General features: G+C 47.8%; 1 protein-coding gene across 16 annotated transcripts in view; it reads right to left on the bottom strand.

The window, feature by feature from the left end:
* LOC109746277 (uncharacterized) overlaps positions 1 to 9906 on the bottom strand; it is a 47709-nt gene extending 37803 nt beyond the window's left edge. For 3 of the 16 annotated variants that reach the window (XR_006667178.2, XR_012188793.1, XR_002228749.4), the window contains exons 1-6: positions 9122 to 9522; positions 8918 to 8951; positions 7726 to 7886; positions 7536 to 7628; positions 7226 to 7438; positions 6953 to 7130 (exon numbers count right to left, since the gene is read on the bottom strand). Coding sequence is in view for 12 of the 16 variants with exons in the window: in XM_073503288.1 (XP_073359389.1) it covers positions 1286 to 1767; positions 1842 to 2114; positions 2188 to 2314 (882 nt within the window). In the remaining 4 variants the exon portion in view is untranslated. Of the gene's footprint in view, positions 1 to 1210; positions 1768 to 1841; positions 2115 to 2187; positions 7131 to 7225; positions 7439 to 7535; positions 7629 to 7725; positions 7887 to 8917; positions 8972 to 9052 lie in introns of those variants that run through there. The other 13 variants (XM_073503288.1, XM_073503289.1, XM_073503290.1 and 10 more) reach the window with 13 other exon arrangements.
* Positions 9907 to 12857: the final 2951 nt, after the last annotated feature.

Raw genomic sequence — 12857 nt, forward strand, 5'->3', positions numbered from 1 at the left:
GACATCATTAAGAGGTTCTGGACTACACTGCAACAGGATATCGCGGCTCGTCAAGAGCTCGATTAGCAATCCAGCCTCCGTCCCAGTCCCGATGAAGTAGTGGCATTCGTACCACGCGTAGATAATTACGTAGTCAAAATCCCATGGACATCGATGGAGGCACAAGCAAGCCCGGGATCTACAGTTCGGCTAGACCGATCCCGGACACACATATAACTTTACTATTTCCCTTTTCCCTTTTCCGCAGGTTTCTTAGGCGGGTCTCTTTTGACGGCCTGAGTTATGATCCTGTCAAAGGACAAATACACCGGATCAACATGGAGCACGGGCGTACAGGGGCAGCCCTAGAGGCCCACCCAACGATTACTCTATCTGTTTTCAGGACCCACGCGAAGCTCGCCCTTAGTTGAGGCATGTCAAATAGCCGGTTGCTTATGGCATTACTTTGTACTGATGCGCTTTGACGCATTAATCCAACTATAATGGAAACAGTTCATGGTCCAAGTTCCAGGGCCCCAGATACCATCTCTATTGTCCTTCTGTTTTCCTTTCAATTACTTATTTCCTAGCAACCGTACACTCTGGTACGTTTTATATTTGCCAGGGGCTCCTGATCGCCCCATAACACGGCAACAAAGTCCGAACACTTCTTATAGAGAAGTTCGGCACCCCAAATTTAGCATTATATGCATTGGCTCTGAATCATGTCTTTGGTCAATAGTTGGGTTGCCCGGCTCCTGTGCTTGCTACCCTACGTTCCGCTAAATCGGCTAGGGTAGTAAAGGGATAACTACTGCGATTGTGCCCTGGCCTTGACCAGATGAGCGCCTCAGTAGAGAAAGCCGAAAACTGACTGTCATGATACGGCGAGAGCCGGTCAGCTGTTCGAGGGTTCCAAATCGTTGGAGATTTTTTCCGCATTATGCGAAAGATCGGCACTTCCCGATCAGTTGTTGACAGCACTCCGGTTTGAACCAGGGGCTGCACCCATGCTTTATTACAAAACTCCTATGGCTAAGTGAAGGCGTTTAAGCCGTATAGTCTGATTGCCTTGTTCGTTGCGCTAAACAACTCCTTCAAGGACCATGCAATTGGATCAAAATTGTTTAGATTCCATCCCGAACACCTCCGTACTACCTACGTGAGGGCAGAAGCCGACGACTGGCCAACCCTCAGATTACATACAACACGGCCGCACAAGAGGAAACAATTAAAAGCATAACAAAATTACATTACAAAACAGGCTTTGTTCTCATAATACAAGGCAAGGGCAACAAGAATGTTTTCATTCGAAAATAATGTCCTGCCCGCACTCAGCTGCTGCAAGCCGAGACCCTTCTATGACATCCGCAAAATATCGCTCGGGTGTGCGATGCTCCTTGCCCTCTGGCGGCCCTCTGGCCACTTCAACGGCGTTCATCTTCGCCCACCACATCTTGCAACGGGCAAAGGCCATGCGGGCACCTTCAATACAGGCAGAGCGCTTGACGACGTCCAGCCGAGGACAGGCGTTCACCATTCGCCTCACGAGTCCGAAGTAGCTGCCAGGGATAGCTTCGGCAGGCCATAGCCGGATTATCAAATCCTTCATGGCTAGTTCGGCCACCCTATGCAGCTCCACCAGCTGTTTCAGCTGATCTGTGAAGGACATGGGAGGCTCTGGCACCGCATATTGCAACCAGAATAGCTTCTCCGTAGAACCCCCTCCTTCGTCTCGGTAGAACTCCACAGCGTCCGATACGCTGCGTGGTGAATCCGCAAAAGCCCCTGGGAACTCCGAACCCGGGTTAGTAAAAGGTACTGCTTCTCCGCATACTTGCTTTGCATCTTAAATTCCTTACCCGCCGCGATCTTCTTGGCCTCCTGGATCTCCTGGAGGGCGGCCTGGGCCTCATTCTGTGCGGCCTCCGCGCTCTGACGAGCCTTGGCGAGTTCGGTCCCTTGAACCGACACATCATGCTCCAAGGCCTTGCATTTCTTCACCGCATCCTGGAGCTCCTGCTGGACTTCTTTGACCCGGGCCTTGAGCTTCTTACGATCGGCTTGCTCCTGGACAACCTTCTCCTCGGCCTCGCCCAGGGACTTCCTCAGGGCCTTGACCTCGGTCGCGGCTCCTGCACATATTACGACACTACAGTCAATATACAGCGCCTATGCTTTCCGAGCACATAGCAAGTCGTTACTCACCTTGCTTCTCCTGGAGCCGAACCTTAACCTCGCCGAGCTCGCTCTCGGTCCGCTCCAGCCTCTGCCTCAGTTCAGAGACTTTGGCAGCATGCGAGGTTGCGGCCAACAACAACGCCTGCTTATGCATACATATTATGTTAGTCTCCTACAATAAAAGATTGATCCTCTGTCCGGTTCTTCTCGCCGAACACCAGACAGTGTCTCAGGGGCTACTGACTACATGGGGTTTTTCTCTTTCTATGTCACTTACCTCGAAACCTTTCAACAGGTTGCTGCAGGCTTCGTTCAGTCCACTCTTGGCGGACTGAACCTTCTCGATCACCGCACCCATAAGGACACGGTGCTCGTCCATAACGGAGGCGCCTCGTAGCGCCTCCATCAGGTTATCTCGCGTCCCTGGATGGATAGGGGCCACCGATGGAAGCGGCGCACCCCCCTCCTTCAAAGGGGGCTGCTCGCCCGACTCCGGAGCTATATGGGTCTCCGAAATCGTATTCGGCTGAGGGCCGAACTGGATGCGGCCCTCTTCGCCAATCTCCATGGGGATCGGATCCCCCATGTGTCTGGCAGTGGAGGTCTTGCATTGTGGCGCCTCCCGAACAGCGTCCTGGGCTCCTCCCCGGTTTGGAGCGGCCCTCCGGGACAACACTTCCGTGTCGTCCCTGGCCCCGGGGGAATAAGCAGGCGGTGGCGACATGCTCGCCATCTCCGACGGAGCCAACGAACCTCCAGATGAGGATCACTGGATAAGGTCGCGGGCCGGACTGCAATAGTACAGTTAACCATGTCAAGATAATAAAGAGAAAGGGCCGGATGTGCACATGAGCCAGCCATGTCACTTACGATGCGGCCTGGGGCTTAGTGCGGGGGCGTCGTTCCGGACTGTTGTCAACATCCCACGCGATGTTGACCGCTGGGACCCCCTTCCCCTTCTTGGGCATTTCCGCCTCTAGATGCGCTGAAGCCGCCCTCTTTTTCTTCTTTTCCTCGGGGGGAGGGTTGTTTTCCTCCTCCTCCTCCGCTTCCTCATCATTGTCCTCAGGGACAGAGGAATGGGCTTCGTCGTCTTCGGACGTCACGTCCGAAGTGCCCTGGCGACGGGGCCACTCTTGGCCCCCTTGGCCTTCTTCTCCGGTGCCTTATATGGCGCTGGCACCAGCATCTTCGCTAGACGCGGGATGACCGATCTTCAGGCAGCGGAGCCGGACACTGGATCCGCTTCGCCCTCTCCATCCAGTCCTGGAAAAGCAATGATGAACTCAGACGTCATCTTCAAAACAATTAAGTTGGGGATATGTCAGAAATAACATACCTCGCTGGCGGGGTGTTTACAATCGTGACCACGGTCTGAGTCCGTGGCCGGTGGCTTCTCGTTGCCCTTAAAGAGCAACTTCCAGGCACCTTCGTGAGCAGTCTCGAAGAGCCTTATCAAGGTCTGGTGTTTCTTCGAATTGAACTCCCACAGAGGGCGGCTTCGGCGCTGGCATGGAAGAATCCGGTGAACTAGCATCACCTGGATTATGTCAACGAGCTTGACATTCTTGGTCACCATGCTTTGAACGCACGTCTGCAGCGCTATCAGCTCGTCAGGTGAACACCAGTCCGGACTCTTCTCGACCCAGGAGGTGAGTCGCATGGGAGCACCGAAGCGGAATTCGGCAGCTGCGGCCCAAGTGGTGCCGCGAGTTCCGTGATGTAGAACCACTGCTTCTGCCACTCCTTTACTGTCTCCACAAAAGTGCCTTTGGGCCAGGAGACGTTGGATAGCTTGCTCACCATGGCTCCCCCGCACTCCACGTGCTGGCCATCCACCACCTGCGGCTTCACGTAGAAGACTTTGAGCCATAGCCCAAAGTGGTGTTGGATGCGGAGGAAGGCCTCACACACGACGATAAACGCCGAGATGTTGAGGAAGAAATTCAGGGACAGATCATGGAAATTTTACCCGTAATAATACATCAGCCCGCGGACGAAAGGGTGGAGTGGAAACCCTAGCCCGCGGACGAAATGGGGGATGAATACTACCCTCTCTATGGGCTTCGGCGTGGGGACGACTTGTCCCTCGGCCGACAGACGGTGGGCGATCTCCTTCGCCAAATATCCTGCCGCCCAAAGCTCAGTAATGTCATCCTCCTTGACGGAGGAGACCATCCACTTGCCTTGACCTCTGGATCTGGACATGGTTGCTTGAGTGAAAAGGAGACGAGTACTTGGGCGCTGGAGCTCGAGATTGGAAAGGCGGAGACAGAGAGAGGGCGTGAGAGAGGAAGAGGGAGTCCTTATCCCCTTATAAAGGCAGCGAATATTAAACGCCTCCTCACTCGCCTTAAGACTCGCCTATTCCCAAGGGCTATATAAACGGCACGGTTGGGTTACCCATGCCCGCATTGATGAGAATCTCACGATAAGGGGACACGATCTCTGCTTTGACAAGATGTGCCAATGGCAACCGCGCCTCGTGACGTGGGGCATTGAACACAAAGGCGGTTTGGAATTATGACCGGTCAGACGTAATGTCGTGCTGCAATAAAGCTGTCAGCGGATAGAACTCGTGTAAAAATATATATATTCTCTCTGCGGTTATGTATGGTGTGTGTGTGACAGGTCCGGATACTATCATCGCATCCTAAGACTATCTTGGAGTTCGGAAAGGGGAACCTGCCTTGCAATGCCGAAGACAATCTGCGCGCCGGACTCCTCGTCATTGAAGCCAGGTTGAGGGGCTACTGAGGGACTCCTGGACTAAGGGGTCCTCGGGCGTCCGGCCTGTGATCCATGGGCCAGACTGATGGGCTGTGAAGACATGAAGGCCGAAGACTGTACCTGTATCCGGATTGGACTCTACTTGGCGTGGAAGGCAAGCTTGACGACCAATTATGAAGATTCCTTCTTATGTAACCGACTCTATGTAAACCCTAGATTCCCCCCGGTGTCTATATAAACCGGAGGGGTTAGTCCGAAAAGGATATACACATTACCATAGTCATACAGGCTAGACTTCTAGGGTTTAGCCACTACGATCTCGTGGTAGATCAACTCTTGTAACACTCATATTCATCAAGATCAATCAAGCAGGAAGTAGGGTATTACCTCCATAAAGAGGGCCCGAACCTGGGTAAACATCGTGTCCTCCGTCTCCTGTTACCATCGATCCTAGACGCACAGTTCAGGACCCCCTACCCGAGATCCACCAGTTTTGACACCGACAGCCCCACCTGTCATTGACCCAGGGGAGGTCAAACCCTGGTCAACCGAGGCTAAATGGCCGGCGGCTCGACGCCGGCGAAGCCAGACGCGGCGGCGAGGTGCGGGATTCCTCCTCCGGCGACCAAATGGCCGGTGGAGGGCATCTACATGACACGGGCACTCGTCCGCGTCGAGTGGTGGCGGTGGTTGGGCCTGGGGTGGCCGGAGTCATCGCCGGCGTCGACCTTGGCGGTCGCTGGAGCTCGGTTGAGCTCTGGGTCGACGCTAAGGCAGTTGGGGCAGCTCGTGCGGGGCACCTACGTGCTCTACGCGGCGCGGGGAGGAAGCTGAGCACGACGGCCGGACCGTTAGGTGGCCGGGGACACGTCGGCGGCGAGCACAGGCGGCTGCGCGTGCTGGCGAGCAAGGTGCGGTGGCTACAATGCACGAGAGCGAGAACAGAGAGGGCAGAAGGGTCAGTGGCTCACGACGAGTGCAGGGGAGCGAACGGCGAGCTCGGGGACGGGCTGGAGACGTCGTGAGGTCGCCGGCGATCTCGACGGCCGAGCAGGGAAGAAGTCGACGGGGTGGCGATGCAGGGCAAACGAGCGCTCGGGGCTCGGTCGAGGCAAAGCGGAAGACGACGGCGGAGATCGTGGCAGCACGGGGAGGCGAGGGGAGCACGGTAGGCGCGGGTTCGACGCCGGTGACCTAATGTCGGCTTCGGCCATGGCGGGGAGAGGGCGAGGGAGAAAGTAGGGGAGGAAAAGAGAGGGCCGGATCGATCGGGACGACACCGAGGAGAGGATCCGCGACGTCACGTTGTCCCGGGGACGCAGGCAGGCAGCTCACGTGGCGCGCTGTGCGTGCGCGTCCGACTGGCGCTGGGTTGAAGATGACTGGCAAGTCGCCAGGTGGGTTGGGCCTCTTCTGCCAGGTAAGGCCCAGGTGAGGTTTCTCTCCTCTCTGCCTTTTCTGTTTTTGTTTTTGTTTTCTTTTTCTGCTGTTGTTTTTTATTTAGCATAAATGCCAAACCATTTTATAAAATGCTGAAAATATTTATGGGCACCTCTGAAATTAATTCCAACAGCCCAAAAATACTTTCAAGATTATTTGGACATTTAAAAAATATTTATAGCATTTAAATTTCCAAATGCAAATACTTTATGATTTAATTCAAAGATCCAAAGTGTCCTAGAAAAGTGAGCACCATTTTTAGCAGAGGTTCTCGACCAAGGCAAAGATGATGGGCATTTTAGAAGGGCATTTCAAGTTCATTGAAAAGATTTAATTTTGACCCTAGTTGAATTCATTTGCTGCTAGGGTTTAACAGTCCCCATTTCAAATTCATTTGAATTTTAAACATGATGGCATGATGACCAAGCAAAGACAACAGGGGCTGAGCTAGGGTTGTGATAGAAATAGTAGGAAATGCTTTTGACAGTTCACACCAACAAGGATTCATGTACACCATGGTTGCTTATAAACTGATTCATACCATAGTCCACCCAATTGCAGATATAGAAAAAATCTTGGAATTGTTGTAACTCGAGTGACAGTTCAACTGACATAGACATACCTTGCCTGGACACCGAGACTGTCGGGATAGATGAGAAGAGGGCAGTGACAAATGTCAAGGATGTGAACAATTGCTGCTTGCAAGGCACATGGATGGTGGGCGTCGAGATTGTAGGCCATGCTTGTGTTCAACTCACATCACAGTGTTGCACCTTCCTTGATCAACCTGTATGACACATCTGCAATGCAACACAAATTGATATGACATGAGATAGCGGAAAAACAATCAATCGCTAGTTCAAAAATCCTAGAAGAATTCAAGCACGGCACCTACATCTTTCTTGCCGATCTTCATGGTCTTCTCCTGCAACACGCTGAGGTCATTGACGCTCCACCGCATAAACTGTGGGATGGCGAATAGCGACATCATCATGAAAAAAGACTCCAGGCAACAACATGGTCGTGGTCGTTCCATCGGGGGCATTGCTGAGGACATGATATCACAGCAACTGGTACTACACTGTTCGTAAAAAAGTTTGGTAGCACACTTTGTTGAGAATCATGTATCAACACAAATCTTATCAGTATAGGAGCCGAGGTGGAAGATCATATATGTATCTATGATTGTGTATATCTAACATTACCTACAATGGAAGTGCATCCAATGAGGCATAGACGAAAACCTGGGTGTCGTGCCTGTCGAGAAAGGCGGTGGGGGCTGGAAGTTGCCGAGCTAACTACAGAAAATTTGGATGGTATTAACTGGCAGACATCATCAAATGGTTGATTTATTGAAGAAAAGAAGTTCACAAAAATCATATTAGTGGTGGTTACCTGTCTAGGCTCCGGGGTCCTCAACAGCGGGCAGTGCTGTGCGGCTGCACTCTGACAGGGCACTCGGCGTAGCACAGCTCATCGGACCAGGCAACATGCATGGTAGGCGAGCTCTTTCTCCAGTTCTGAAAATAGACACCCTCATGGAACCTTTTTCTTCTCTGAAATAAATGGTGCATCAATATTATACTCTCTCTGGAAACATTGTAAAACTGAATCTATGGTCTACGCCGTCAGTCAAAAAATGTTGTAAATTGTGTCAGCCGTGCGCATCAATCCAAGCAAACAAAGACCTTCCCTAAAAAAGGCAAACAAAGACCTTAAGAGCAATGAAACTCTTCATTGTCTAAAATCGAAAGACTGAAGCTGCCCTGCATCGTGATTTATTTTGAACTGTACTAAAGAATCATACAGAGGACTTGTCCTTGCAACATGGCTTTTAAAGTTGGAATCCTTGCAGCACATCTAATTAATCCCAGACTAGAGTGAACAACAGTACAAATTGGTGAGACCTAATAACATCTAGAAATTTTATCTCTCCTGCAATGTCTACGGCGCTTTCATTCGCTATCAATTCCAGGAGTACACACTGCAGTGGTCAATGGGCTGTAACATGAGAGACCTTTGCGTTGAAATGATCCTTGTCTAGTTGAACCAAGTCACTGAATTCTCTGAAACACGTCATCCCAGAGTTCCCATGCATACTACCAAAATTAAGAACAACTGGGAAATATAAAGTATTGAGAGCTGCAAATTTCTTTACCCAGCAAAAATCTAGATACTGTATATTTTATAACAGACAACCATGCTAGCGTTACAAAGTACAGCCACCATACAAATGAAATATGGACAGTGAACAGTATCATCTCCAAGAAAAATCTACAGTCAGCTACTTCACCATGTTTTTGTTTCAGTGGGTTATGTTTACTCATTACTTTCATATTGCCGAGAAACCAAAGTAAGAAATGTTCTCTTGGTAGAATAACGATTTTCCAGATACCATACTTGAGTTGATAACAATATGTGACAAGTGAGATGCCTTGAGGCCAAAACAGAGTCAAGCAGAGCAAGTTTGCATCAACAAGAGAGAAACATAAGCAATCAGGCCAAGGCGAATCAGCAAGGACAAATTTCAATCTAGGCCAATAATGGTAGACGAGGCGGCGGAGAGGGAGCGAATCGAGGCTCTCACCATGGCCCAACAGTTTGATGCAGATTGGTAGCACCTGCGTGACAGGACAAGTTTCTGGTGAATCCGACGACACAGGCGGGCACAGAAAAACAAAGGCAGCCAATTCAGTGAGGCCGCCCACCCAGCAAAACGCACCAAAGAACCAATCTTTCTTAACCAGAAAGAAGAAGGCGAGACCCAATCTCAGCCGCCATCCGTCCTTACCTGCCTATGGCCCTCCCGGGAGATAAGCAGTCGTCCACGCTGTGCAGGCCATCCATCAAGCGTCGCACCACGGGCCCCGCCGCTCGGTCCCCAGCCCTCACGGCTGCACGGGACTCCCGCACCGGCGGCAGCCCCAAGTGGCCTCCAAGTCGATGCTCGACCCGACACGGAGGATGGGCTGGCCCCGAGGAGCGGGGAGCCAGCGAATCCGTCGGCCAGGAGTTGGGCGGCGCCCTCAACCATCGCTGTCGTTTGGGGAGGGACGCGGTCCCGATCGAGGCGGTGTGGGGCGGGCGGCGCGGGGCAGGAGGTGGCGGCGGGAAGGAGCTGGAGATGGGATCAAGGGGCAGGGTCATGCGAGGTGTTGGTGGCTTTTTTTCTTCTTTTCTCTCCTCTGTTCGGGTCTGACTTATGAGGGGACTGCGGGTGCAATTTCTAAAATATAGGAGGGCCTATTTGCAAAAAGGGTGCAACGGTGAACCCGACAAAGTCAATCGTGTTTTATTATTATTATTATTATTATTAGGGAAAGATTTGAATTTTCTCTGAATTCTTTTATGCATGATTTGATATCTTCGTATTTCTCTTCGAATTATCGGTTTGGTTTGGCCAACTAGATTGGTTTTTCTTGCAATGGGAGAGGTGCTTAGTTTTGGGTTCAATTTTGCGTGATTTCACCCAGTGACAAAGTACGGGTAGCGAGACACGTATTGTATTGTTGCCATCAAGGGTAAAAAGATGGGGTTTTCATCATATTGCTTGAGTTTATCCCTCTACATCATGTCATCTTGCTTAAGGCGTTACTCCGTTCTTTATGAACTTAATACTCTAAATGCATGCTGGATAGCGGTTGATGTGTGGAGTAATTGTAGTAGATGCAGGCAAGAGTCGGTCAACTTGACACGGACGTGATGCCTATATTCATAATCACTGCCTTGGATATCGTCATAACTTTGCGCTTTTCTATCAATTGCTCGACAGTAATTTGTTCAACCACCGTATTATTTGCCTTCAAGAGACAAGCCTCTAGTGAAACCTATGACCCCGGGTCTATTTTCCTTCATATATTTTCAGATCTATATACCAAAAATACCTTGCTGCAATTTATTTACTTTATTTATTTTTACATTTTAGTAATCTTTTATATCTATATCAGATCTCACATTTGCGAGTGACCGTGAAGGGATTGACAACCCGTTTTTCGCGTTGGGCGCAAGTGTTTGATTGTTTGTGTAGGTGCATATATTGGCGACTTGCGTGTTTCTCCTACTGGATTGATACCTTGGTTCATAACTGAGGGAAATACTTATCTCTACTTTTGTGCATCACCCTTTCCTCTTCAAGGGAAAAACCAACGCAAGCTCAAGAAGTAGCAGGAAGAATTTCTGGCGCCGTTGCCGGGGAGATCTACTTCAAACCTACCAAGTACCCATCATAAACTCTCATCTCTTGCATTACATTATTTTCCATTTGCCTCTCGTTTTCCTCTCCCCCACTTCTAAAATGTTTTCAAAAAAATACAAGAATATTTGCCTTTTTATTCGACCTTCTTTCGTTCGTCTTTTCGATTGCTTTTTGTTTGCTTGTGTGTTAGTTTGTTTGCTTGCCTTTATGGCTCAGCCCAAGAACTTTGATCCTTACTATAGGAAGTTGGAACAAATTGAAAATAATGCTAGGAGGTTCATGTCCTTACAATTTGAGCATAATAGTTTCTTTAGGAACGAGCTCAAGGAGCAGAAAACTTTGATGGAGTATATGAATAAAGAGCTCGATGATATGTCTAAAGAATTTTATGGTCCAAAATCTCAATTTTCTCATCTTGAAAATCTAGTAGGCCAAATATCCGATAAACAAACCACTTTGGTAAATAAGATGGCCGCTAAACCGGAGTTTTGCAAAAATAATGATGAAGATCTTAAAGTGATTGACGTGACTCCTATCGAATCTTTGTTTTCTAATATAAATCTTGATAAAAGTGGGATTGGAGATGTCAAAACTTGAAGTAGCGATGAACCCACTCTTTTGGATTTCAAGGATTATAATTATGATAATTGTCCTTTGATTGATTGTATTTTCTTGTTGCAATCCATGTTAAATTCTCCTCATACTTATAATCAAAATAAAGCTTTTACTAAACATATCGTTGATGCTATGATGAAATCTTTTGAAGAAAAGCTAGAATTGGAAGTTTTTATCCCTAGAAAGCATTATGATGAGTGGGAACCTACTATTAAGATTAAGATTAAAGATTATGAGTGCCATGTTTTGTGTGATTTGGGTGCTATCATTTCCACGATTCCAAAAACTTTATGTCATGTGTTAGGTTTCCGTGAATTTGATGATTTTTCTTTAAATTTGCATATAGCGGATTCCACTATTAAGAAACCTACGGGAAGAATTAATGATGTTCTTATTGTTGCAAATAGGAATTATGTGCTCGTAGATTTCATTGTTCTTGATATAGATTGCAATCCTACATGTCTTATTCTTGATAGACCTTTCCTTAGAACGATTGATGCAATTATTGATATGAAAGAAGGAAACGTTAGATTTCAATTTCCGTTAAGGAAGGGCATGGAACACTTTCCTAGAAAGAAAATTAGGTTACCATATGAATCTATTATGAGAGCTACTTATGGATTGCATACCAAAGATGACAATACCTAGATCTATATTTTATGCCTATCTAGGGGCGTTAAACAATAGCGCTTGTTGGGAGGCAACCCAATTTATTTTGTGTTCTTGCTTTTTTGGTTCTTTTTTCAATAATATTGTCATCTAGCCTTTTGTTAGATGTGTTTTTATATTTTAATTAGTGTTTGAGCCAAGTAAGACCTTTGGGATGGCTTACGATGATAGTTGATTTGATCTTGCTGAAAAACAGAAACTTTTCGCTAGTAAATGTTTTTTTACAAATCACGGAGGCGTGGAAAAACTCTGAATTTTTTACACAAGATCGATTTACAAATTTCCCAAGTTGTCCTAATTTTTCAGAATTTTTGGAGTTACAAAAGTATTTGAAGTTTTCAGATTGCTATAGACTGTTCTGTTTTATGTAGATTCTATTTTCTATGTGTTGTTTGCTTATTTTGATGAATCTATGGGTAGTATCGGGGGGGTATGAACCATGGAGAAGTTGGAATATAGTAGATATTACACCAATATAAATAAACAATAAGTTGACAACAGTACCAAAAAGTGGTGATTTATTTTCTTATACTAACGGATCTCATGAGTTTTCTGTTGAGTTTTGTGTTGTGAAGTTTTCAAGTTTTGGGTAAAGATTTGATGGACTACGGAATAAGGAGTGGAAAGAGCCTAAGCTTGGGTATGCCCAAGGAAGGTAATATTCAAGGACAACCAAGCATCTAAGCTTGGGGATACCCCAGATGGCATCCCCTCTTTCGTCTTCGTCTATCGGTAAATTTACTTGAGGCTATATTTTTATTCACCACATGATATGTGTTTTGCTTGGAGCGTCTTGTATGATATGAGTCTTTGCACTTTAGTTTTCCACAATCATCCTTGTTTTACACACCTTTTGAGAGGGACACACATGGATCGTGAATTTATTAGAATGCTCTATGTGCTTCACTTATATCTTTTGAGTTAGGCAATTTTGCTCTAGTGCTTCACTTATATCTTTTTAGAGCACGGCGGCGGCTTTATTTTACATAAATTGATGAACTCTCATGCTTCACTTTATTATTTTGAGACTCTCTCTAAAAAGCATGGT

Source organism: Aegilops tauschii, chromosome 7 (assembly GCF_002575655.3).
Source record: "Aegilops tauschii subsp. strangulata cultivar AL8/78 chromosome 7, Aet v6.0, whole genome shotgun sequence".
Taxonomy (NCBI): domain Eukaryota; kingdom Viridiplantae; phylum Streptophyta; class Magnoliopsida; order Poales; family Poaceae; genus Aegilops; species Aegilops tauschii.